A 26,622-nucleotide genomic window follows, 5' to 3' on the forward strand; every position below is an offset into this window, starting at 1 on the left:
TATCTGTTTTGTCAAAAATTTTCCTCATTCTTTTTCCTTAATTTTTTATTTTCGAGGTATTGGCTTGGAACATAAATGGATTTCTTTTTTCATGTTGTCGATTTTAGGTCAGGGTTCAAGAAAAGGTTGCCACTTTAAATCAGAGTATTGTTAAAATAATTAAAATCAAATATAAAAAAAACTAAAATTTTAAATAATATGTATATTATGAGTGTTTAGTCTTAATCTAAATACAAATAAAGTATATATAAGTTAAACTGAAAATATTATTCTATCCTTAATAAATAAGACTACATAAATATTATTTAACAAATATAACTAGGGTTTTAGGACTGAGATATCAAAGCACAATTATTATGATACTCTTAAAAATAAAATAATTAATAATGACTATAGAATAGTTATTTTTTAGGTATAAAATGAAGATATTCTCAAAATAAATCTTAAATTCAAGAGCGGATTTAATTTATTTATTTTTAAGTTTTGCAAAGGTACATCATACAGATTTGTACGCAAAAATTAAACACAAATAATTTTTATTTAAGATATATAGGGGCAGAAACTAATTAAAAGGTGCTATGTTGATCTTAATTTAATTAATTTTTTTAGGCTGTAGAAACTTTAGCTAATGCATCGTTATCATGTAAAAAGCAGTCAAACAGAGATAAAAGCTGGAAATGTAAATTACACAAGTTCTGTTCTTTTTCTGTCTCTCTCGAAGAAGAAGCCAAGTCTTCTACTTGCTTTTGTCATGCATCTGTCAACCAAAGCTACAGTAGTCGATAGATTTTGATCATCTGGTCTCGAAGTGAGTCTACTCTCTAATTCTAGAGAATAACGGTGATCTAGCAACCTTAGCTCAGCAATAATTATGCATGCAGGACTTTCGCCACGGCCCATAGGCAAGCAAGTGTAAAGCTTTGACAGAAAGATTACGCAGATTCTCCACGTACCTAGCTATCTGCCATAACTGCTTTTGCCGCCCAAGAATCACTTTCAAGTTGCCAAGGAAGTGTGAAGCGCAATCTGTCGAATCAAGAACAAAAACTCAGCCTCGTTTTTTTTTTTCCTGTACGGAATTTATATATTCTCTGCCGGGGAAGAATTGGATCAATATATATAAATATATATATAAAAATGGTTGCCGATCGATGCCATGGTCATTTTCCCCCCTGAAAGGATTGGCAGAATACGTTAGAAAGATTTGATTTACCTGTTTAGATTGTCTTCACATATTCGAAGATCATTAACGAGACAATGGAACATAATATATTAGGATGAACATATTCTGTTCTAACTTTCACGTTGCATGATTCTTTTTCTTGGATGGATGGAAAAACTTTAAATTTCAGGGAAAAGCATGCCGCTTTAATTAACATTTCGGGAAATGATGGTCTCTTTTTTTCTTTTCTCCTTCGCCAGACAGGAAAAAATATAAAATAAATCTTATTTTTCCTCCTAAACAATCTTAAAGCGAATCAATCATGACGAGGTTAGCATTTTAAATGGTGCATGATCATGTTATTTGATACGGCTCCCATGTTCTTACAAGACATATAATGAAAGTGGTACGTACAACATTGTTTCTTCCTTTTCTAATTTGTTTTGGAGAGGTTAGGGAAATATATGCAGGTGTTGGCTAAAAATGCTCTTTTGGATCTATCTGTGTCAATTGGATTTGGACTGCGATTGCTTCGTGCTTTTATCATTTGAAAATGTCGGATTCATGGGAGAAAGTACAATTTCAATGATCAGTCTGCAAATTAATCTGGGAAACTCGGACCCGAATACTAGAATTCGACCCTTTTTTTTCTTCAATCAACCCCTTCCTAATCATTTCACTTCATAAATTTTGGATAAATTATAATAAATCTTATTAGATATCATGAAATTAGAGAGAACATTAAAAAATTGGAAAATTTAGCAAAAAAAACCTACTTTTATACCCAAGATCACATCAATGACTATCTTTTCCATGTTTCAATTAATGGAGTTTTGGAGATAATAATAGTAAAAATACTTAAATTAAAAAATAAATAGAGAGAATTTTAAAAAATAAACTCAAAACAAAACTGATCAAAATTAAATAGTATTCTCTGTTTTTGTGAGTTTTTAACTCGACGGTATTTTTCAAACTTCAATTGATGGAATTTTGGACATAAAATGGAGCTTGCATAATTTTTTTTAAAAATATATATATAGAAGAGATTTTTGCCATGCATGTCTTTGATTTTTTTTTTTATTATCATTGTGATTTTATAATACTTCGTAAGCGCCTCCCTGTAAACTTTAAGTCGCGCATTATCTTAGTTGTTGATGGAATTGCTTTACTTGCAATGTCTACTGTTTATGTTCCTCGAATCACATTGACCAGCTTAATTATTCTACTCCCATCGTTTGCCATGTACCCGGTTGAATATCGTGACTTTATTTATTATAATCGAACCATAATAGAAGTAGTAGACTAAATACACATGAAAATCATTAAAAATATTATGAGAGGTTATATGTATTAAAAAAAATACAATTTCATGCTACATCTAAATAAAACTAAATGATATTTAATCACCGACTAAACTATAAAGTAAAAAAATAGACATGAATATAAATATTTAATCTCAAAATACAAGTCATAAACTCGGTAATATTTAATAAAAAACAATATTTTATTTAATAAAGCAATGAAAAAAAAAGACACATATAGAAAAGCGATTGAATAAAATTAAAAAAAAATAAGTTAGGCTACATGGAAAAAATATCTCCTAATTTTATGCTTGTTTTTTACCCAAAACACCTAGAAAAAACACTTGCATTTCTTTACAAACTCATCCAAAACCTCAAATAACCCAAAAAACTATAAATTGACATGAAAAAAAACATTTTTATGCTTGTACCTCTCATATCATCAGGTGATGGAAATGACAAATAACCCTAGACAAAACTCTATCATCGAATGAAAATTAATGGCACAAAAATTAATTTTTTTATTGTCATAATTTGTGTCAACTTAGACTCTTTCTCTCCTTATTCATCCAGGATCGAAAATAAAATAAAAAAAATTTTGTACCATATTTAAAAAATTAAAACCCGAGGGACCAAAGAGTTATTATTTAAAAAAAAAGGACCTAAATCTACTTTGGATCCCATTTTTTAGACCACCATCCATTTCCTTCTCCTTTTACCGGTCCCCTTTGTTTTAATTTTGTCCCTTTCTTAGTAACTTTTGATAAATTAACCATGAATTTGGGCATGTAAAGGCTCGACCGAAAAAAAAAACAGTGCTTAAGGATCAAATTAAAAAAACTACAGACATCGCTACAATATCTCTCTAACGCCTTGGATTATAGGTAATACTTTTGTTGATTTATTTTTTTTTTTTATTATTCTCGTCAATGAATAATCTTTTTTATCCTGAATGCATCCGAGGAGACCATCGGATTGAATATCAATATGAACTAAGAGTCGGCAATATTTTATCTCGGTCTTGTATCACAGAGATTAATCAAAGACACGTGGCGGAGTCCATGATCGGATCTTGAATCCTTGAGAATGCCAGACACGGGTTTGGAGTAGAAATTGTGTTTTCTCGAATACCTGCACGTGATCTCGATGGCTAGACGTCATCTTTGACAATGATTATAAATTATTTATTTATCACCTCATTCGATGGCTTCAGATCATTCACCTGTTCGAGAGTTTCTATATCTGATCTTATACTTTCTTTGACCACATCATCATCGTCATCGTCAAAAACAGTAGCATACAACTAATTACATCGCTATTACCATGGACAGTCATCGCACCGTCAGCAAGCATCTTTAGCCCTTACTCGTCACGACACTCCCTCCTTGTATTTGAAATCTCTCTCCGGCATCCTTTCTCCCGCCACTGTTTTGCTACTACACTAACACCATGTTATCCCTCGTTCATCTGGCTCTTCAAATTATAATTTAAAGTTTAAATCTCAAAGGAAGTAAGTTTAAATCTTGAAGGAAGCTCAGACAGAAAAATCAGCCACAGTAGTATAAATCAATATATATATATATATATATATATATATATATATATATATATATATATATTAACCTTGGTGCCATCTTAATTAATTATCTGAGGTCCTGAAGTTAACGATTAATTAAGCATCAAATGACTCTAGATTTGTAACACTCGAACTAATAATTTATGAGTAGCAAATTTAAAGCCTACCCAGCAAGTTAACTGTCTCAAATTATATAAATCAATATTCTTGTTTGCAGTCAATGTGAGAAAGATAGGAATGGCTATAAATCTCCTATCTTGGTGCATTTGATTATAAATCATGTATTTACAAAAATAAGATGTATTGTAAAAATTACTTTATTATCAAATTTGTTTACGTGTCAATTAAGATTGATTATGCGTTCTATATTAATATAATTTATTTAGAGAAATTCATACTAGTTTTAATATTTAAATTTTAAAAATAAAAAAAGGGCCTCTTTAATCATCGAGATTTATTTGCTGGTTTCATTTTTTGTGAGGCATCAAGAGTCCCTCTAGCTAATGATTAAGAGAGGCTAGTAAAGGCACCGAGGGTCTTGATCTGGCGGTAGGAGGGGCTTGTCTTCTCCTGCTGCTCCTGGGTTCGAGTCCTCATATGCACGTCTGTCACCCCCGCGGTGCCTTACATGCCCACTGGGTTTGCAGGGTGTTTAGTGGGCCGTGGGATTAGTCGTGATGCGCGCAAGCTGGCCCGGACACCCACGTAAATCAAAAAAAAAAAAAAAAAGAGGCTAGTAAAGGGTAAACTGTAAAGAACTAAAGACCGATTGTAATTTGGGCCAGAAATTTTAGGCGTTAACTTTATGCTATGTTTCGGGATAGTAAGCTAAACAATGCTGTCACAGTTATCGGCTTATAGTCTCATCTTTGTTTGCCGAGATTTTCTTTTAAAGTATATTTTTTAAAAATATAATTTATTTAATAATATCATAAAAAATAAAAAGAAAAATTATTTTTTATTTTTTAATCATGTCATGCAAAATAAACTAAAGAATATCTTATTAATATTTTATTTTTTAAAATATTAATAAAATAAATAATGAGAAGAGATATAATATTAAAAAAAGATAAAGAAAAATAAATAATAAAAAAAAGATAAAAAATAATATAAAAATTAAATTTTAAAATATTAAATTAAAAAAATCAGAATAAAATATATAATAAAAAAATTAAAGATAATATAATTAATAAATAAGATAATATTTTTAATTTCTTATAACTTTTAAAAAATATATCCCGCAAAAAATAAAACTGAATCCCAATTCCATCCTGTCTCTCTTTAGGCAAGGAATGAAAAGAAAAAATAAAAATTACAACAAAGAAATTCACCATTGTATTAAACTATTACTCCACTGAAGACCTTTGAAAACGGCGCCGTCTTATACAACTTTCAAAGAAAAATATTATTATAGTATTATTTAGGTACCTCCGCGGCATAGAAGTTGCAGCCGTCTCCCATAATTCTTTTTTGTTTGTTTTTTTAACACTCTCCTCTCCTCCCTCAACATGTATAAATAAATAATACTAATAAGTTTCAATTTCTTTTCTCTCTCTCTGTTTTTCAAAAACCCACACAACGCTAAAGAAACTGCAAGACTGTTAAAAAAGAGAGGATAATCTTTGAAAAATCCTTTTGGATTTCTAGGGTTTGTTATCAAAAGAAAGCCAGAGCCGTTGAGAAGAGGAGGGAAGATCGGATGGCTACACATGGGCAGGCGGCGATGGACCATGCTGTCCTAGATGACATAATCAGACGGTTAACAGAAGTCCGATCAGCCAGACCAGGCAAGCAAGTTCAGCTATCGGAGGCTGAGATCAAGCAACTCTGTGTCGCTTCTCGTGATATTTTTCTTCAACAACCTGTTCTGCTCGAGCTTGAAGCCCCCATCAAGATATGCGGTCCTCTAAATTACCCTAATTTTTCTAATTTTTCTTGTTGTTTTTCTGCTGGGTTTTGTGGTATTTTCTTGATGGGTTACTGTTCTTTTTATATACGATTGGAAGTGGAGGAGGCTGTTTTAAGAAAAGGGTACTTCAGGTTTTGTGTTTTTTTTTTTTAATTTCCTGGCTTCTTTTCGTTATTGCAATCTGTTATATTCCTTTTACGGAGGCTTGAGTAAATTTTGTCTTGGGTTACTGAGTAATGCTGTTATCGAGTTGTGAAAAATGGAATGGCTTATAAAACCTTAAAATCCTCTAGTGCTGAATGAAATTGGGTGTTGTGTTTATAACCTTTTGAGTTTCGACAAACCTGGAGCTGGCGATGTTTGTTATGTAAACAAGTTTAGCTGTAAATTTGGCCCCGTCTGTTTTTTATTTGTCAATGTAATATGATTCATGCTAAAAAATTCAAGTATATTATCAAACTCAAAGGCATTCCATGGATTTGAGAAATAATTGGCATTTGAAATAATCAAAGAACGATATTCAACTTATAGTATGTAGCTAATATATAGCTCGGAGGGTAGACTATTTCCGTGTCTGAATATTTGATTCCTGTGTTGCTCTGCTGCAGCCTGGATTTGTTCCATCTGACATTGTCAAGATTTTCTTTGTGTTTCAGGTGACATTCATGGGCAATATAGTGATTTATTGAGACTTTTCGAGTATGGTGGTTTTCCTCCTGGAGCAAATTATCTATTTTTGGGGGACTATGTTGATCGAGGAAAGCAAAGTTTGGAAACTATATGCCTTTTGCTTGCCTATAAGATTAAATATCCAGAGAACTTCTTTCTCCTACGAGGAAACCATGAATGTGCTTCTATTAATCGGATATATGGATTTTATGATGAATGTAAGCGGCGGTTTAATGTAAGGCTATGGAAATCCTTTACTGACAGTTTCAACTGCCTTCCTGTTGCTGCTTTGATAGATGACAAAATTTTGTGCATGCATGGCGGTCTTTCCCCTGATTTGACAAATTTGGATCAAATTAGAAACTTGCCCCGCCCAACTGCTGTTCCAGATACTGGTTTGCTGTGTGATTTACTCTGGTCAGATCCTGGTAGAGATGTTAAGGGATGGGGGATGAATGATAGAGGAGTTTCTTACACCTTTGGTCCTGATAAGGTGCAAGAATTCTTGACAAAGCATGATTTAGACCTTGTCTGTCGTGCACATCAGGTTGTCAACTTTTCCTCAGCTAGCCTATTCTCTTTTAGTAACTCATACCTCTCTTTCTGGACACTGAAGTGATTTTTATTTTTTCGTCTTGTTTTGGTCTAGGTTGTGGAAGATGGGTATGAATTCTTTGCCGACAGGCAACTTGTTACCATATTTTCAGCTCCCAACTACTGTGGTGAATTTGACAATGCTGGTGCTATGATGAGTGTTGATGAAAATTTGATGTGCTCCTTTCAAATTTTAAAGCCTGCTGAGAAAAAAGCAAAGTTCATGATGTCAAACAAAATGTGATGGCTGCAAATTATTGGTCCCTGGTCTTGCCCAAGGTCAGCTCAATACAATTGCTTTTTTATGATGTGACATGGATATCATTATGATTATGCATGTTTCTGGCTTGTTGCTATCCCAGCTGTTCTGTGGTGGTTGGTAATTTTGTGGATTTCCTTTCCCGAGTTTAATGAATTCCATTCATATGATATGAAAAATGAAATCAATTGAAAGTTGCCAAATGATATAAATTTTATATTTATAGAAACAGGCAAAGCTCTAGAAAGGCTCTTTTCCTTTGCAAAACTAATTGTGATGCATTCATACATAAAAACACACCCTCGAACGTATCCGTATATTCAGTCAGTACACTTTCCGCTCATGTTTTAACCTCCAGGGCAGTATCTAAATTTTTGGTATTTAATCAACCTTTCTGCCCTATCTTCCATCTTTTACACTGATTTTTTCCCTCCCTGTTTTGGCAGGGAAACTGGCTAAAATTAAAGGTTTTCAGGTTTGAGTCTGCTAATTCTAGGAGACGCAGGCACGACCCGTGCATTATTTACTGTTTGGTGGGGGCAAAGCTTTCCAAATCATTTTTGGAGGCACATGCTGTGGGGTGTACCAAAAGTCCGAAGGAACCGTTTTTTTCTTTCCTTTTTTTTCCGCATCTAATGTCTTTACTTTTCTCTGTAGTTCGTACTCCTGCGTATGTGCATATATCTGGCCTGGTAATTATAATTGTGTTTGGGCATCAGAATTGGCCACATTTAGCTCTATACGTAGCTCCTAGTTTCCCACTCTGTTCACAGATTCGAGTTCATTGCATTTACATCAGGCATATTCTCATGTTAAATGTGGGTATATGTAGTTTGGCTGCCCGTCCATTTTGATCGCCGTTTCTTGGGCATATGCTTATATTTACGATCGATCCTTTCACCTTCGACCATTGAATTACGGAGAATTCTTTGTAGGAGAGATGGTTCGGAAGTTAATGGTCCAGTCCAGTGGCTTCTACATTAGTCAGAACTTGACATGATGTTGTGTTTATTTGGGGGTTTGCACACCCTTGGACCGGACTGGAAGTTGATGGTCAGTTAATGATGGGTTCTGATTATTTTTATTCTGAAGTTGATGGTCAGTTAATGATGGGTTCTGATTATTTTTATTCTTGTTGTTTTTGTGTTTTAAAAGTGTTTTTTAAAAAATTTAATTATTATTATTATTATTTTATTTTAAATTAATATTTTTTTGATGTTTTTAAATTATTTTGATGTGCTGATATTAAAAATAAATTTTAAAAAATAAAAAAAATATTATTTTTATACATTTCTGAATAAAAATTATTTTAAAAAATAATCAGACTTCTAACCGTACATTAGCTGGCGGTGGTTTTATATTCTCGCACAGCATAGATGGCAGGTGCTATATTTACAATAGTATCTACCGGCTAAAATGGAACAGCAATTTTGGGCAAAAGATTCCGGAGGAGACGTGACAAATGTCGTCTATCGTTGAGGATTTTGCGTCTCTGATTTTAGTTTATACCAGTCTATTCTATTAGCTCTCTGCACGAATGTGCTGATTCCGAGCCTATCAAGATCATTCCTCGAATTAACGATCGAAACATTTGAACTCAGTTCGGCCAAGTATTTTAGCAAGGCTTTAAAAATAAGAACAGTATTTATGAGGAGGTATTTGATAGCAAGGAAATGACTGTTTTTTAAAATATTTTTTTGTTTGAAAATATATTAAAATAATATATATATTTTTATTTTTTAAAAATTATTTTTAATATTAATATATTAATTTAAAAATATTTTTTTTAATTAATACTTTTAAAACATAAAAATAAAGCATTTAATTTGACCAAACTCCTGGAATGACTAATGGTTTCTTGAGCGGGAATGGATTAATATTAAAATTCCGAAAAACAAAAACGCACAATTACGGTAGAGGGTTTGGCTGGTTTAGCAATTGCAGTACCCTCGAGAGAACGACAAATCTTGTACATGCAGGCTGCAGCCATTAATGATTATCTTCAACAAGCATTTGCTCATGTAAGATAAAATGCTTTACGGTGATTATTTATTTATTTATTTATATTTTTTTTTGTTAGATTTGCTTTTTATTAAAAAAATAATTAAATTAAAATTTTTTTTAAAAAAAAAATCAAACCAAACCGAAACTGGTTTGACTCGGTTTTTTCTGGTTTTGGATCTGTTTTTTCCGGTTTGGGTTTGATTCGGTTCGGTTTTTTTCGATTTTTTTATAAAACCGAACCGAACCGGCCGGTTTTTCAAAATTTTAATCGGTTTTTTTTATTTATTATTTTTTTAATTTTCTCAGTTTAATTAATTTTTTGATTTTTTTCTCACCACTGACATCTGATAAAAATAAAAAAAAAATCGGGTTGCTAATTGCCCGAGCAGTAAAAAGAGTAAAGACATGGGAGCAAATAATCAGATGTAAGCAAGAGTAGGAGCAGTGGCTAGTCCCAACTCCAAGTAGTCGTCGGGATTTAAGCCAGCAAAATCAAAAGGCAAGCGCCACCACCCACTTACAAAAAAAAAAAAAAAGCCCGCCCAAGAGAGGATACATATATATAAAAAATACCTCCCCTCTTTTATTCAAATTCTTAACGGCCCCTCCACTCATCTCCTCTCCTCTCCTCCTTTCGAAACTTAATGCCATAGTGGTGGTTTTTTTTTTTGTTTGTCTTCCTTTTTCCAGACACCAAATTTACAATAATTTTACAAAAAGAGAGGAAGATCCTCCATTTCCCAAATTTCTCTCCCTACCGCCATTTTTCTTTTAATTATTATTATCTAGCTCTCTCAAAATTCTTAAAGATTTGAGAGATGATCAACTTGGCGGATCCATCAATGTCGTTGCTGGCGGCGAGTGGTGGCGACACCGTGAAGCTTTTCGATGTATCAGTGGATCCAGGAGATCCATGCACTTTGAATTACACACCAACTCCGGGTTGCGTTGTTAACTCAGTCAAGTGGAATCATACTAGTGAGTCAATCACTCGCCCCCTCTTTACTCTCTATTTATTTCATTTACCTTTAATTCGCAAGTGCCTTTTTTTTCGGTTAGTTGTAGAGTTTTTTCTTCGCTTGAATCTGCATTTCCCGGTTTTTGGATTGATTAGGGTTTGTTTGGCTGTTTTTTTTTTATAAAAAAAACGCAATTTTGATTTGGTGCTTAATTAAATAAAATTCCTAGTTTGGTACTACAATTTTTAGAAAGCAGAGTTTGATTTAATTTTGGTGTTCTGTTTTTGCAGATTTAGTTGTGGCTAGTGCTGGAGAAGACAAGAAGATTTCGCTGTGGAGGAAAAATGGGCAGAACATGGGGACAATTCCGGTTTCTGGGACGGATAGCAGGGACAGCATTGAGGTAATTCTCGTCGAAGTCTATTGATTCATTAAATTAGAAATTCTTACAAGTTTGGAGCATCAAATTATTGAAAACTGTGTTTGTGGTGGATTGGATGGGTGGTACTTGAAAAAAAAAATTGGGATCTAATAGTTCGTCTTGCAAATAGAAAATTTGGTTGAATTTGAATGTACGAGTTATCAGAGGAGTGGTATCAATATGCATTTGTGCTCAACCTAAACTTTACCTGCAACCTCTTGTTACCCAACTTCAAGCGCGTTTCCCCCCCCTAAATAATGCATGAGAAAATTTGAAGGTGGTAAACTCTTGAACTGGTGGAACAAAGATTTGGTGGAACAAAGATTTGATAACGTAATTTTGTTTCTTTCTTTCCAAAAACTACCATTGAAGATACAAAGAAGCATTTTGTTTCATAAGATTACTGTTGTGTGCTTCAAGCATCAACGTTGTCAACCTGTTTGGGACTTGAATGGAGAAAAGGCATGCTCAGATCAACGAGGGAGACCAGGTTTCCTTATATTCCTTGATCTTTTGCATTCTGCAAAATACAATCTTCCACAGGCACCCTGTATCACATCACTTGCATGCTTGTTTGTAGTAAAACCTTTTTTAAAGAATTGCTCATGTGGAATTTTTTTTGTTACATTTCGAAACACCATGCATCCATTTTATTTGTTTTTCTCGTTGCCATGGTAACTTGATTTACACTGTCACGAGGGGGATTCTTTTTGGTCCACTACAACAAGTCATTGTTGGATATATTTTTATAATTTGTAGGAATCTTTATCAGCTATTAGCTTTAGTAACAAGGGATCTAGATATATATGCTCTGGAGGAAGCGGTCAAGTAGTAAGAATATGGGATCTGCAGAGGAAGCGCTGTATTAAATCGTTGAGGGGTCATACCAGTACAATAACAGGTGCTATGTACAATTGCAAAGATGAGCACCTGGCTTCCATAAGTTTGAGTGGGGATCTTATCCTTCACAACCTTGCATCTGGTGCAAGGGCGACAGAACTCAAGGACCCACACGAACAGGTTGTTTGCTCTTCCGCATTTGATGCTATCCTTCTGGTATTTGTTATGTGTAACCTTCTTTCCTGCTAATTGTTCGTCTAATGGAATTTAAGACCAGGTACTAAGGGTTCTTGATTATTCACGAGTTAGCCGACACCTTTTAGTGACCGCAGGTGATGATGGTTCTGTACATTTGTGGGATATAACCAGTCGCAGCCCAAAGGTTCGTATATATGAGTACTGGTAGTTTAGGTCACAAGTAACAAATGTGGCTGAGTAAGTTTATGCTGCAGTGAGATTTTCATATCTATCGAAGTTAAAACATGTTTATGCTTGCTTTCCCATTTATCAGGTTCTAACTATGTGCTTTGCATATATGATCTTAGCACACCTCGACGCTTTTGTATGACCAATTTTTGTTTCATCACTCCTATTTTTCTCCAGATCCTATTTATTTTTCCCTATAAGCTTGTTTCCTGTAGTATTATGCTCTACTTTTTCAACATTGCAAATAATGTTTTTGGCATGTAACTGATTGCATTTCCTTTTTACAGGTTTCATGGTTGAAACAACATTCTGCTCCAACTGTTGGTATTAGCTTCTCACCGTCAAATGACAAGGTCTCCTGTTTATTTTATTTTGTTGGATTGGTATCCCCTTTGCCTTTTTCCCTCATCATACAAGAAAGAGACTAAACTTTCTATATGCTTTTGAAACAAAATAAGGCCAGAAGTTTCGGTAAAATTTGTTATCTATTCTTCATTATCAAATGCCTTTTCCCATTGCAGATAATAGCTAGTGTTGGACTGGATAAAAAACTATACACTTATGAATCAGGGTCTAGAAGGCACACATCTCTCATTTCTTACGAGGCGCCTTTTTCTTCGCTGGCTTTTAGAGATGATGGTTTGATTCTGGCAGCTGGAACCAGTAGTGGGAGGGTGGTGTTCTATGATGTTCGAGGAAAACCACAGCCTTTCACCGTTCTCCATGCTTATGGCAGTTCAGAGGTGGATTTTTCTTCCTGATACCCATGTTTGAATACTTCCTACGGTCTTTCTGCAGTTTCTTATCAGTCTATAAACTGTTTTATGTGACCACAATAAATATTGTGAAATATGTTATTTTGGATCTCCTGCTTGAACTTGAAAACTTCCATATGTTCCAAAACACAGAACCTTATACCCCATCAGCACAGTTCTGTGCAGAAGTTAATAGAGTAGTAACAAATATTAGGCAGAAAGAGATGTAAACGGGATTCTATAACATTATTAGAGTTACAAATATGAGAAATCCACCAATGGCTGTTCACATTTCTTGATTTTAGTAAATGAGCTTATCAAGATTGTTTCTTTACATTGGCCTGGATGATATGTGAACCTGTTGTTCTGTGTGTTCCTATCCTCTTTCCCATTAGGATGACTTAATTGATGTGCCACTTAATGGATGATGCTGTGGAGAGAAATCAATTAGATTAGTGTTACAACAGTGTGTGCAAGATTCAATTTTCCTGTTAGATAAAACAGTTGGTTAAAAATGTGAAGGGATGATAAAAAAAGAAGAAGATAGTGCCCCATTTACATGGACTGCTAGAGATGTCTACTTTTGGTATGCCGTCTGAGAGCTTTGAGTGAATAGTGGTCCAGGTTTCAGAAATCTCATCACTAATATCATTTAACAAATTAAAAGGTATAATTACCTTAATTCTTGTAGTTTTGCGTGATGCTAACTAAATTATATTTCTCATCAGGCTGTTACAAGTTTATGCTGGCAAAGATCAAAACCAGTTATTGTAAATGAGAGCACCTGCACTCCTGAGATAGCTCTTTTGGGAGGTGCTGTTGATGATTCCATTCTTATGCCAGATCCTCTTCCTTCTGTAACATCATCTAGTGTTGCTCTATCCACCTCAGTATCTGGCTCTGGTAATACTGGTCGTTCAGGTCTTTCAATAGAATCATCATCTCTAACAGCAATCACTAGTGGACCTGCATCAACCATGTCCAATCTGACTTTAGCAGAGGAAACACCACATCAAAGCCATCTTTGGCCCGGAACATTGATGAAATTAAATCCTCGTTCTAGTTACAATTTCAAGGATGAAATGGAGGTGTTTTCCCCGCTTGCGGATGTTCAGCCTATCACACCCTCACTTGATAAGTTTTGGGATGATCAGGAGGGATTGAAAAAGGATAATCTATCTGTTGATAAGAAACCTTCATCGTTGTTGTTTCCTTCATCCATTAGGAGATTTCCTTTTCAAGAGGATGGGATCAATGATCATCCCATATTTGATTGGAAATCCAGTTCAACCTCAAGGCAGGTCTGACAGTTGTTATTCCAGAGGATATTTGCAATATGCATATCTAATTCTTTCATTAATAATGGAGAAGAGAAGATGTATGCAATGCATGAAATATTTATTATTTTTGCCTGTGTTCGTATTTTACCTAATTTTTATGACCTTTCAATTTGATGGGATTAGACTAGTGAGCTTTATACTTCCTTTGTTTCATGTACACTGGAAAATTTTAGCATATGCTCCTTCCATTATGCCGAATATTTGGAGCATTAATGAGTTATTTCACCAAAATCAACTGCTCAACTATATTTTTTCTACTACATGATGCTAAAGTTACTCCACAAGTCCCGGTACTTTCATAGTTTTTAAAATTAAAACTATTGAACTTGGCTTTCTTCAGTGAAGCATGCTTTCCTTGCTCTCTGTCAGTCAATATTGTTATAACATGGTTGTCGGTTGATAATCTTAAATTTTTTGTTAAGTAATTTTTTGTATTTCCTGTATATAGTTGAACTTAATTCTGATTCCCCAGTGAACATGATTTGGGGTATTCAATATCTTCATAGACGTGACATGATGTTTCTTACCCTTTTTTTGGCAGGATGAGGCCCGGTCTTTCACCTTACCAGGGGGATCTACTCCATCTCCATCTTCCAAGAGTGAAGATTCCTCCATCACTCCTCCAGAAGCTTGGGGTGGTGAGAGACTATCTGATAGTATTGCTCACCTACCCCAGCCACTAAATTTACCATCTCGTTTTGCGATGACTTCTGGGAGTTCAACATTAGGATCAATGTTTTCTAGTTTGCAAGATCTGTCCTCTTCAACAAATCAGACAGGTACGAGCTCATTGAATAATTCCAGCTGCAGCTTTTCAAATCTGCACACCAGAGATGTCTCTTTGAATCAGGAGACTTCAATGGGATTTCCAGAACACATTTCCTCCAGTTCCATGTCTCTGTCATTAGGTACAAAACACATCACGGAACTAGCTAGCCTTGAAGCATCTGGACCAGCATCATTAAACCAACCTCGCAGGTTTTCAACTTTTGCTGAGAGAATAAACACTACTGCTTCCTTCAGTGATGGGACATCCCTCTCAGTGGTTTCACCAAAAACAAAGAAAACAGGAGTTGAAACTAGGGAAGAGCTGCTGAATAGCATATTGTCGAGGTCTGATGCATTGGCGGTCACAGAACCAGGAATTCTTCCAGCAATGAACGTAAGATCACTAGATGGCTTCAATTAATTTTTTCCTGCGGCTTCTAAGTGCTTGGGTGTTTCCTTTTGGAATCCCAAGGTAGCTTATCATGACAGATGCCTTCAATATTGTGGTTTGAATTACAAGCATGGGCCCCATTTGTGACTGATGCAAATTGTTGCCATCAACTTAAATACAGAACAGTGAAGGAACTTGTGATGCTAAAACATTATTGACACATATTAGCTTTGTTTTCTCTATCTGATTATCAAGGCTCGTTAATTTGCAAAATATAATGGCAGGGAGGAGCCACACAGCCACACAAAATCCTTCAGCCAGATACACAGCAGGGGAGTTCGTTCACGCTTCAGCTCTTCCAGCGTACTCTTGAAGAAACTCTTGATTCATTTCAGAAATCCATACATGAGGATATGAGGAGCCTTCATATAGAAATTCTTAGACAATTTCATATGCAGGAGGTATGTATGCAGCATTTATAGTTTCTTTTTCCCTTTTGTTGTATTTATAAATGGAATTAATTTTGTGCATCGTCGAACAGATGGAATTGTCCGGTGTGATGAACTCAATCCTGGAAAACCAAGCTGAACTGATGAAAGAAATCAAGTCTCTTGGGAAAGAAAACTAAGAGCTCCATAAATTGCTTTGAGCTCCCATGAAGATGGGATTGTGATTCGTGACTATTTGTTGAAGGGTTTTGGGATCTGAATGTTCATCTCCATCCTTTGCACTTCATTTTGGCTTATTTTATACGGAACTTCCCTCAGCAATTGTGGTGGAGATGTAAAAGAAGGGGAAACTATTGAAGAAGCAGAGAAAAAAGCAAATGTGTCATTGCGGATATGGTTCTTGCCTCAATAACGTACATTAAAATTTTTTGAGCTAATGAAAGAAGCTTTTCAGCGGATTCCTTCTATCTTGACCATGCAGCATTGAGTCTTACTATTACTGCTGAAAGAAAACGAATCACGTATTACTATTTCTGATGCCAAGGGCACCACCGTATGTTTATTAACCTGCTAAAAGAGAAGAGTTGCTCACCATGTCATTATTGCTTCAGCTCCATTGCGGATGCATTGAGATGGAGGGGATATGCCTTGTTAAAATCCAGCACCTCTACTCCTCGAATTCTGTTTACAAATTCTTGTCTCAGCACCGAGTTTTAGTTCTTGGAGAGCTGTGATGAATATCAGCCCCAAGAGCAGTGTTTTTGAACCCAGACCTTGGACTGGGTCAATTCTAATTTTTTTTATAAATCAAAACATCGTTTTGATTAAAAAAATAAATAATTAACGGGTTACAACTAATTTTTTGACCAGGTCTTGCCGGGTTACCAAATCAGCCGAGTTTTTGACTTCCTTTATTTTTTCATAAACCCGACCTGCTTTGAAATAAAATAAGAAATAAAATAAACCAGAAATCCTACAATTAATTCTAGAAATATGAAAATTAAAAAAAGAAAAAAAAAGAGCATAAAGTCTAATTTTTATACTAGAGTAATTTGGGTTGATTCTGCAAGTTAGGATCACAAAAAAACAAAAAAAAATCTTTGAAATGGGTTTTAATCTTGAAAATAATTCATGCCGTCTATCTCCATTATCTTCATATTGCGAGCCTCTGTAAATTTTTTGAATTGATATGATTTACATTAATCGAATATCTAAATAAAAAATTATGACCCGTTTTCTTTTATATATCTTATCCACAAACTCATTCGTTAAACACGTAAAAAAATGCATCAACCAACATTGATGCGGAGTTAAAGCATGCATTAACACTTCGATTTTTAAATTTTACTGCGATATGATTTTAGGTTTTCTTGATGGGAGCTCGTAGCACTTTTACCAAGTCCTCCGATGCCTGCTATAGAAACAAGTTGAAGTCAATCCTCCACTCTCATCGACAAGCTATCAGACCCCTTGTCATTCTCCAAGTTTATAAAAGGTCTTCTTCGTCATGTGAATATGATCTTCTCAACCACAAGTCTGCAAACTAGTCAGGTGCTCGTGGAGGTAAACCTGTACGTTAACAAATCGGAGTTCGAACATATTCGATCTGGTTCCTAATTTTATGGAGGTAAAGAGACTTGATGATCATGGAGGTGAAACTGTTGAAAAATCAACACTCGATGTCTCGAAGCTTGAAGAACGAACATGTGTATAACATCCTCAGCATCATAAGCAACATCCTTTATTTTAGCTATCCAGTTGCAACTCGTTCACCTTGGCCTTGCTTCTGTTCAGCATTTTTTAAGAAACACTTCATATGCTTCAAGCGAGTAAATCTGCAATGCTTTCATGGACAGCAGAGGCAACAGCCTCAGCCATTTCTATTCAGCAGCTACGGGTGAGAAACAGTAGTGAAAATTATCTTTGAAAGGACTTTTTTTGGTTCTCCATTTTTTTTCCCTTTCGTGGACTAATATTTCAAGCATGCATTACGTTACCAACATTTGCTTTCTTAAGGAAATGACAGGTTCTTGCACTGATCAAAGCATACCAAAGAAAGTCACTTGGCTTTGGGGGGGGATGGCTAAATTGAAGGCATAATACATTAGCGTCAAGCAGATTAAACAGAAGGGGTTGCTATGAACGCTATAGGAATATCTTAAAAAAGGTTTTGTTAGCAAGTTTTGAAGGTCCTCGCTGTTATTTGAGGAGGCTATAAAAAAGACAAGAAAGCTTCGGTATACGCAGAAAAGCATACCTGCGGAAACGCACGGAGTAGCAATGACTGGTTCGTCGAACGTATTATTCAAGCAAATAATAAAAGTGGAAGCTTGATTTGATGATTTCCACCATCCAAGAACCAAAAGCTTCTGATAGCATGTAATTATTTTTCAGGAGCTTGCTGTGTCCTATGTTCTTCAACAAATTTTCAACGGATTCCTAGCATGAAAAGAGCAGGAAGCATGATACTGGGTGCGGGGGTAGTTTTTAATCCCTATCTGGCTGGAGGAATTAATTTAAAAACTCGATGATTTAAGAACTAATCTAAATTAAATTGAGTTAATTAAAAAAAATGATTCAATCAGAATTAAATTTTATGAGCTTCAAATATCAATCCCTTTGTTAATATTTAAGAGCTTCCTTCTCTCTTCTTTTTTTCTTTTTTTTCTTTTTGTTTTTTTTTTTTTGGGGGGGGGGGGGGGGGGGCAGGGGTGTATACTTCATAAATAACACACACCATGTTATGAACTTACTAAGATCACAGATGATTTTAATGTGATTTTAATTAAATTTATTCACGAGTTACCTACTAACATATTATTTATTATATATATACTTTAGAACAAATCTTTTTCATCATCAAGTCGCTAGGATTATGAATAGTGTAACTTATTTAAATGAGAAAAACTGAGTTACAGACACTTAAATAGAAATACTTTATTAGATTATCTAAGATAAAAAAACACTAAATTAAAAAATTTAGAAATACACAGAGACTGAATCTTTCACTACCTCGCATTTGGTACCTTGTTAGTCCAGTGTCAATGCCAGCACTTCTTAAGCACAAGTTGTTGCAACTAGAGACCTTCAACTTGGTCTTGTGCCACACATTTTGACTAACCTCAACACATCACCCACGAGATGTAATGAACCGGTTACAAGGACCTGATGCATAATGGAAGAAAGTTTTAAACAATAGTTCAAATGTTATACGAGTAAAGACATGCATCATACATATGAATCTTTTACTATAACCAAAAGGCTACAAATGAAACACTATCACTTTGTCTAGATTTTCAGGAAAGTTTGAGTTGACACATTTCCTGTTGATAAAAGCTATTACTTGTAATATCGGGTTATGGTTTCCCAGCAAGAAATGCTGTGAATCTGTGATTTTCGCAATAAGAAATGACTGCATTTCTTTTATTCTCCTATGCTAGAGGGAAAAACTTCTGCGAAACAAATTTTACAGGAAAAAGAAATAATGGAGTCCTGACTATCCATCACAATTTTGTAGCCACAAAAACACAGCCATGGAACGAGATTCTTACAGTATACATGCATTCTTGTTGCCTCTGAATGATTTTTCAACAGAAAGCTATGCTATTGCAACCCACAGCAGAAATGAAATTTCATGATCTCGTTTTGCAATAGCAAGCATCCGCTTTTACCATATTATTCAGTATAATAAACACAAATGCAGGTTGTAAAATTTAGAACAAGATATATTTTCCAAATCAGCATTACCTGATAGCGAACAGATTGATTCTGTTGGACACTTTCCCTAAGCCATTTAATAGCTAATGGGAGGGAAGGAAAGACTGTGCTATTTTCACAAGTGCTACCACCCATTTTGGTATCATCTTTACCTTCTTCACAAACAGCATCCGCATGCTTGGCCTCCCCTCCTGATAAGTCAAAAGTTCATTTTACATACAATCCAATGTTGGCACGAGAACTGTGTAAGATGCATTAACAGTTTCAAATATGTATAACAAAGACAAAATACTAGGTTTGAACATTTAATTAAGGAGTGATGTGTTTATTGTTCTAAACTGTGAAAGCTAATGCAAATACAACAATCAACCTGAGAATTTTCTGAAATTAGAACGAAACAAACATGCATTTAACTGGTACCTTTATCACTCTGTATGAGATTCTCCCAAACTCTTTGAAGAGCCAACTGCCACGATAAATCAACTTGAGAATCAGTTGGTAATGCATGAGATCCAACCTTGTAATACACGGATGTATTTGGAACAAAGAGCGCCTTCTTGAAGTAGACACCTAAATACCAAAGGAATGTTTATAAGCACGAGTTTCTTAACAAAACCATCAACATCAAATGAACATTATCTTTCCTCACAATTCCTAATTTACAGTCTGACTTCTCCAAAACAAAAAATTGGGTGGTTGAGATTGTTACACAATGAATTTAAAATAGCCATGGAAAATTTAAAACAGTGTTGAGTTTAATGTCATTCAAGTTTCAACTCTCTCATACTACTTCATTAAGTGGTAACTGTGTTCTAAAAAAGGTCACGAGATCATTAAGTATTTACCATGATTACCACATGCTTTCATCAGACGAGGGAGAAGCAGCTGAGGATCCCGCACTGACATACAATTGAACACCAATATCTGTAAGATGCATAGAAAACATTAAGTTAACTATTTCAAATTGTAGCTTACATGTCTCTCAAGTACAAATACCAAATTTTTACCCAAAGGGTCTCATTTAAGCAATGAAAGTTATGATTAAAAACTGCTTCTTCAATGATTTGGGTTATCATAAGACTAATTGTAATGGGATTCTGAACCCTGTTTTCAAAAGTTGGACATAAAAATAAAAATTATAAAAGCAAACTTGCACCACAGCACCAGACATCTGATAAATAGTGGAACGTAGTGAACTTCATCCCATCCAGTATGTTATTAGCCACATCTTTTCCATGTGAGAAGCCCTATGGCTCCTTTAGAAAGCGAAGCACATCACTGCAGACAAAAAACTCACTTATACAGCTCTTATATCAATTATTCCAGTTAGAGGCACTTTGCCTCAGTGTACTACTGGAATTTGTTGAAATAGATGATTGTGATTTGGGCTTCCCATACCACTTCAGCAACTGCTGAAAGTCTCCCACTTTCCAGCTTGTACTAACTGCATATATTTTGCAGTTACCCGCCTAATTTTGCAACACCAATACTAGGCAGTAGACTTTGACCCCTCCTAGAACCCTTTCTAAGTTAGCTTCTTATGAGCCGATCTAATTGTAACTTCCATCTTTGCATCTTCATTTTTTTTTAAATGTCAAAAATAATGATAAGAAGTTTTAAATCTCTATGCTTACCTGCATGGAAATCTTTCCATCTCTCTCTTTGGGGTTCCCCTGTGTCAATTCAATTGTGGATCCAGAATTGTTCTGTGGGGGATGATTAAAGGCCTTTTTCTGGCTGTCTTCTTTAACGGCAAGAGAAAACCATCTTGCACACATCTCCATGCTTTCAGGACTATGGGCTCCATCCAAATAAAACACAAGATCTCCATATCTCTCAGCATTAATATATTGATCAGGGACTTTCTGAGCCCGCCCTTGCAAACTGGCTGTTGTAAGCCCCTTAATAAATTGCTCAGGAAGTGGGCTCTGTTCCATGCAAATAAATTTAGTAAATAGCTGTGAGGGCCTAACAGAGCTTGTAAAGGAAAAACTCATGTATCTAACTTACAGCCTGTTCCGGGCAAGTGAATTCGTGATGCCCAGTCCTTTGAAGCCAAGTAGAAGATAGTGCAATAGCAAGACCAGCATTTAAATACTGGTGCTCACCTTCAAGACTGAGTTTTAAACCATTCAGCAATTTGGCATCTAATGGCTCTGCCACTTTAAGGGTTACCTGCAATCAGCATACTTATATCAGCCATTTATTTCTTCTATTAAGGAACAACAAGATTTGATATGGCACAACGAATTTTCTCAGCAAGCTATTATCCCAAACAAGTGGTTGTAAAGTCAAATGAAAGAGAAATTCAGAGTTACAAGCTTATCCTTGAATTCTCACCACCAAATTGTTAAATTTGCAACTCCTGGCTAACTTAGCCAAAGAATTCATAGTTGTGCAAAAACTAAATATTTGGTTTGAGGTAACATAGGCTGGCCGGTAAAGGTTTAGCACTTCAATAGGATTGTTACTTAAGCACCAATGTTATCTTATATAGCATGCACCCGCTTCATGCAAGACTGGGTTTAAGATGAGTTTCCAAGACACCAGTCAGTCTCCACAGTTTGGATCCAACATATTTTCCAGTAAAGTGAAAAATAGAACTCAGAGGTGCATGAGATATGCAACTTACATTTAACTTAGAAGCCTTATCTACAAGCACATTCATTGCTTCGTCAGGTTGAGGCACCGTGAAGGCTGGAATTCCATCCTGTATTGGAAAAGGAAAAACTTGAATACGAAGAAAATCAATGATCAAAACACATATTGTGTTGAGGTTGAGAAACAAATGCATTGCCAAGAGTCTAATGGAAATAGTCCTGAAGAACACCTTAAAGATACCAGCCTTCTCCCCAGCAATTTGTGCTAGAGTATTTCCTGTTTAAAGCATTCAGAAAAGAAAATAGATGAACTTCGTAAATGAAAATCTGGTGGAAAAACAAGTTGAACATTAAATTTTCCTATGTTATTGTTCAAGCTTGGAGCACTTCCAAGACTTAAAACATCGCATGTTCTCTTGTGCAGGGCATAGCAGATGCTGATATGAGGTTTAGTCTTGAAAAGTGTAGTAACTTGTTATGCAGATATGGACTATAATGTAATATGGAAAAACTCTTGCAACAGGACATGTTCTTTTTGAAAATTACAGTCCACAAGTAGTCTCGAATGCATCAATAATCAAACAAGTAACAGCTATACACCATTTCACTGTGAGCAATTACCTAACTCAATAGAAATATAACACTAACCAAGAATCTCCATGTGGTCATACCCAAGGGAAGATATACCACACACAATAGGTTTCTGAACCTGAAACATGATGCCAAGTTAGCTCTCTGTTAGAAGTGCATCAAGGGAAGATACTCCTTGCATAAGGAGCTTGACGTGCAACACAAAGTCAAATTCATCAAATATAAATTATGCATACCACATTTGTTGCATCAAACTTTCCGCCTAACCCAACTTCCAAAATAGCTACATCTACCTGCGTAGGAGTACTCAACAAATGAGAGTCCAATCCAACATGAAAGATTAGATTGAGTAATTGTGTGTTTACTCAGACAGAAAGGATATCATCAAGGATACGAAGTGTTCACACAAACCTGCTCCGCTGCAAATATCTTGAAGGCAAGTAAAGCAAGAAAGCGAAAATAGGTAGGCATTGGTATATCTTCTGTTGCTTTTTCCTGCACAACAGCAGATAATGTCAAAATTAAACAAATCAAACAAGCTTGTATCCAAAAACTACAAAGAAAAAAATGTTCATTAAATGTATTTTTGGACTTTGAACTTGGCACATCACTTTGAAACCACTCAAAGGTCCTTTCATCAAACTGCCACTAGGGAAGCACAGCAAGAATTCTGACATTCACCGTCATAAGGAAATAGCTACAGAAAGCTTCCGGTTTTCATTTTGAATCAAATGTCAGCTGATAATTACCTCTCAATTTATGAGGCGAAAAACCAACTTATCACTCTCATTATAACTGCTGAATCAATGCTTGAAAAACATGCGCAATGAGGAGAGATATAAATTAAGGGAAAAAAAACAAGGGAGCCAAAACGACCTTTAGTCTGTCAAAGCACCACCAGAAATATGCCAAGAATTTCTCTTCACAAATGTCCATACTGCAATAGAAAAGAAGAATATCTAAACTTAAAACCGAAAGGGTGGGTTTCAAATGCAAAAGATGCACTACACATAGAATAAAGAGATTATACAGATTGCTTCAAAGGAGTGTGGTTACGGGGGGGGCAAGATATTGATTTCATTAACAACAGTGACAATGAAGTGAATTTAGCAAACTTCAACGAGTGGAAATGGCATAAAATTAGAACAGTCAGTCTATGAAAGAATCAGAATACATACGATTGTTGATAAATATGAACCTTGAGTCAAACACTAAAACAGAGAAGCAAAGTAATTTTTATAAAGTCAATTTATTCCAAGGAGGCAAAAAATCTTGATCAGCTAACTTCACATATAATTGGAAATATGATACTACGGATTTGCGTAACTTACCCATCCAAACGAAACCTTTCTCGGACATCAATGAGATGAGGAGATGTGAAAAGTCCAGTGTGAAAGCCACAATTACGTAGGATAGATTCCGTGAAGGTGCACGTGGATCCCTTTGCCACCCAGAAAAACGAAATCATTTAGACTCAAAACACAGACACAAACAATCCTGACTCTATATTGCCTACATGAAGTACTTTCAAAAATATAAAGCGATTTACAGAACTTAAGTCCAGGCACAATTAAGTTTATAAATCAGTGATCGACTTTAAAAATAAACTCTAAACAAGAACATTTAAAATCATATTTGATAAATTGAAGCCAGCATTGGTTGACAGAAATTTAGCACTGCTACCTTTCCTTTAGTGCCTGCCACGTGTATGATCTTCATCTCTGATATTGCCTCCTCTAACTCCAGAATCTTAATTGATGATGATAATAAAAACACACAATTCGATCAGAATATACATCAGCTGAAGTTTAAATATATATGAAAATTAATATAAATTTTCACTGATGACGCATGATTACTTTTAAATAATCGAAAAGCAAATCAAAACGATCTCCTTTGTTGCTCTTATCAGCACGACTGCGTTTCGTTATCAACGAAGATAAAGCATCCAGTGCTTCCTCATATGGAGTCGCCGTTGGTTTTGACGATCCATTGTTGCAACCTGTGAGCAGCAGTTAGCAAGAACTGAATCCATGATAATAACTGCATAAGCAAATTAATACGCACACTCGAGGTTACCTTCCGCCATCTCGCTTTGGCTCTGGAAAAAACTGGATTCAGTAGAGAGTGTTCGAATAGTTTATACAGAGAGATATGTAAAAACAATAAATAAATATATACGCAAGGGCCTGAGGAGAGAGGAGCTTGGAGGCGTTGACAGCAAGCGAGGGGGGGGGGTGAAGTTAGTGAGCGGGTGATTTTTTTCTTTTTCTTTCTTTTTTATATATTTTAGTCTTCGGTGGGGCGATTAGCGAAGAAAGATGATGGGGTGGGGATCGGAAGGTGGAGGTTGAATGCTAAAAACGACAGGGAATTTTAGATCGGGTTCGTACCCAACGACTAGGGGGGTATTTTTGGTAAGGCAACAGTAGAGATGAGTGCAGGATCTTTGTACGCATTCATATTGTATTATTGGCTCCATTTGCTCTTGTCAGTTTTTTTTTCTGACTATGCTCTGAAGTGGTATCTTTTAGGTATCCCTTTCCTTGTCTGTCTTCTATACCTGCAATGGAATTATAACAAATAGCATTGATGATGACAAGTGAACAGTTTGCTTGCTCTTGATGTAAGTAAAGTGGGCGACTCGACACATCGACCCTTCAGTCAATTAACAAAAACCGAAAGAAGACCGGACAATCACTATGACTTTCGAGGAGGAACACTATTTTTCTTTTTTTCATTATTTTAGTTTTTTTCACTTTGATCCCTTGATTTTTCTTTACTCTTGTTTGGTCCTTTACTATAATTTTGATTTGTGATTAATATTGGTAATTTGTATTTCATGGCCGCTCATGGGAATCTCGAGATGTCAGGGAAATGCTCTGACACTTATAATGTTTGATTTGGCAAAAAAAAATTATATAAATTTAAAATAATTAAAGCTTATCAAATTTGAATCTTTAAGAAATGTTCATTCCCCTTTTCACAACATCAAGGGTTGGTTTTAACGGTCAAGTAGAAGTTCATGTAACTTTTTTAATTCAGATCCCTCAATTTTTTAAAAAAATTAATCCTTTATAATTGGTTTTATTTAAGATTTTACTTAAGTTTATTCTTATTGTCTTACTGTGAGCATCTTGCAATATCAGGAAAAAAATACAGTGCTCGGTTGATGTTTAATTTTACAAAGAAAAATGATTAATTTATAACAATTAAGTGTTAAGGGACTAAATTTGAAACCAAAACAAATATAGAGAATTAAAGTTATGGGTAGGTCAAGATTGGCTGGCATGTGAGGGAAGCGGAAGCCACAACGCTCTGATAGTAGCCTATGCATCTTCCACTTATATCCAAACACCACCTTCTATTGGTGCATTATAAGCATCTCGGTGTACTCGTCTATTTAAGGCGATGCGTGTACGGTAACATATGAATGGATTAATGTCCCTTGAGATTATGTAGTATAATGTAATCAAGGGGCTTTCTGGGTTTTTCAATTTTTTTTATACAGTGCAATGTCTTAAACGCCCTTCGAGATTAAACTTTTTATGGCTCTGGATGCAAGCGCACTTTTGTAAATTTCTTCCATTTTTTTTGTTATTGCTATGTAGGGTCGGGGTAATTGTATCCTTTAATATAAATATAAAATAAAATTTAAATAAAAAATTAGTTGGCACGTGCGAGCAGATAGACGACATAAAAGCCTTGGATGCCACTTTTCATGGTGACTTTAAATGCATCTCGCCGCCCTCGCTACGATAGTGGGTCGTGTGCCACCAGAAAGATTGGCATTGAGTTATGACCATGCATTTTTTCTTCGCTTTCTCTTTCATGTCTCCCCTCTATAAAATTGTGTTGCCCATTGTAAGAAAAAAAAAAGGTATGGTTATT

General features: G+C 35.2%; 3 protein-coding genes across 13 annotated transcripts; 2 read left to right on the top strand and 1 right to left on the bottom strand.

Annotated features, from left to right (window-relative positions):
* The first annotated feature begins 5,485 nt into the window (after positions 1-5,485).
* LOC7458113 (serine/threonine-protein phosphatase PP1 isozyme 4) lies at positions 5,486-8,210 on the top strand. Of its 2 annotated transcripts, none has more exons than XM_024610945.2 (4): positions 5,486-5,940; positions 6,605-7,164; positions 7,267-7,490; positions 7,917-8,210. In XM_024610945.2, the coding sequence occupies exons 1-3, from the start codon at positions 5,739-5,741 to the stop codon at positions 7,453-7,455; spliced, it is 951 nt and encodes a 316-aa protein (XP_024466713.2). In that variant the 5' UTR covers positions 5,486-5,738; the 3' UTR covers positions 7,456-7,490; positions 7,917-8,210. The 2 variants fall into 2 exon arrangements, with proteins under 2 accessions (XP_024466713.2, XP_002315197.2); XM_002315161.4 differs by having other exon boundaries at positions 7,938-8,210.
* A 1,684-nt stretch (positions 8,211-9,894) lies between these two features.
* Positions 9,895-16,290, top strand: LOC7490367 (protein NEDD1). 3 transcript variants are annotated; one of them, XM_024610600.2, is made up of 11 exons: positions 9,904-10,452; positions 10,724-10,836; positions 11,614-11,874; positions 11,972-12,076; positions 12,408-12,473; positions 12,642-12,863; positions 13,604-14,176; positions 14,757-14,994; positions 15,124-15,377; positions 15,659-15,835; positions 15,916-16,290. In XM_024610600.2, exons 1-11 carry the CDS (start codon positions 10,293-10,295, stop codon positions 16,000-16,002), a joined length of 2,256 nt encoding a protein of 751 aa, XP_024466368.2. In that variant the 5' UTR covers positions 9,904-10,292; the 3' UTR covers positions 16,003-16,290. The 3 variants fall into 3 exon arrangements, with proteins under 3 accessions (XP_002315198.4, XP_024466368.2, XP_024466369.2); XM_002315162.4 differs by having other exon boundaries at positions 9,895-10,452; positions 14,757-15,377; XM_024610601.2 differs by lacking the exon at positions 9,904-10,452 and adding an exon at positions 11,227-11,344 and having other exon boundaries at positions 14,757-15,377.
* On the bottom strand, positions 13,086-25,100 carry LOC7490368 (folylpolyglutamate synthase). Of its 8 annotated transcripts, none has more exons than XR_008060325.1 (19): positions 24,799-25,100; positions 24,591-24,733; positions 24,415-24,480; positions 24,063-24,172; positions 23,608-23,668; positions 23,143-23,226; positions 22,968-23,024; positions 22,789-22,849; positions 22,371-22,417; positions 22,173-22,250; positions 21,551-21,715; positions 21,175-21,468; positions 20,386-20,464; positions 19,961-20,110; positions 19,571-19,731; positions 18,836-18,988; positions 14,743-18,262; positions 13,660-13,841; positions 13,086-13,305 (listed from the first exon to the last, which is right to left on the bottom strand). XR_008060325.1 is itself a non-coding variant. In XM_024610603.2 (16 exons), the coding sequence occupies exons 1-16, from the start codon at positions 24,818-24,820 to the stop codon at positions 18,911-18,913; spliced, it is 1,644 nt and encodes a 547-aa protein (XP_024466371.2). In that variant the 5' UTR covers positions 24,821-25,096; the 3' UTR covers positions 18,673-18,910. The 8 variants fall into 8 exon arrangements, 3 of the variants coding, with proteins under 3 accessions (XP_024466371.2, XP_024466370.2, XP_024466372.2); XR_008060327.1 differs by lacking the exon at positions 13,086-13,305 and having other exon boundaries at positions 13,501-13,841; positions 14,743-17,658; positions 18,081-18,262; XR_008060326.1 differs by lacking the exon at positions 13,086-13,305 and having other exon boundaries at positions 13,501-13,841; positions 14,743-16,325; positions 16,416-18,262.
* Between the last annotated feature and the right edge of the window lie 1,522 nt (positions 25,101-26,622).

Source organism: Populus trichocarpa, chromosome 10 (genome assembly GCF_000002775.5).
Source record: "Populus trichocarpa isolate Nisqually-1 chromosome 10, P.trichocarpa_v4.1, whole genome shotgun sequence".
Taxonomy (NCBI): domain Eukaryota; kingdom Viridiplantae; phylum Streptophyta; class Magnoliopsida; order Malpighiales; family Salicaceae; genus Populus; species Populus trichocarpa.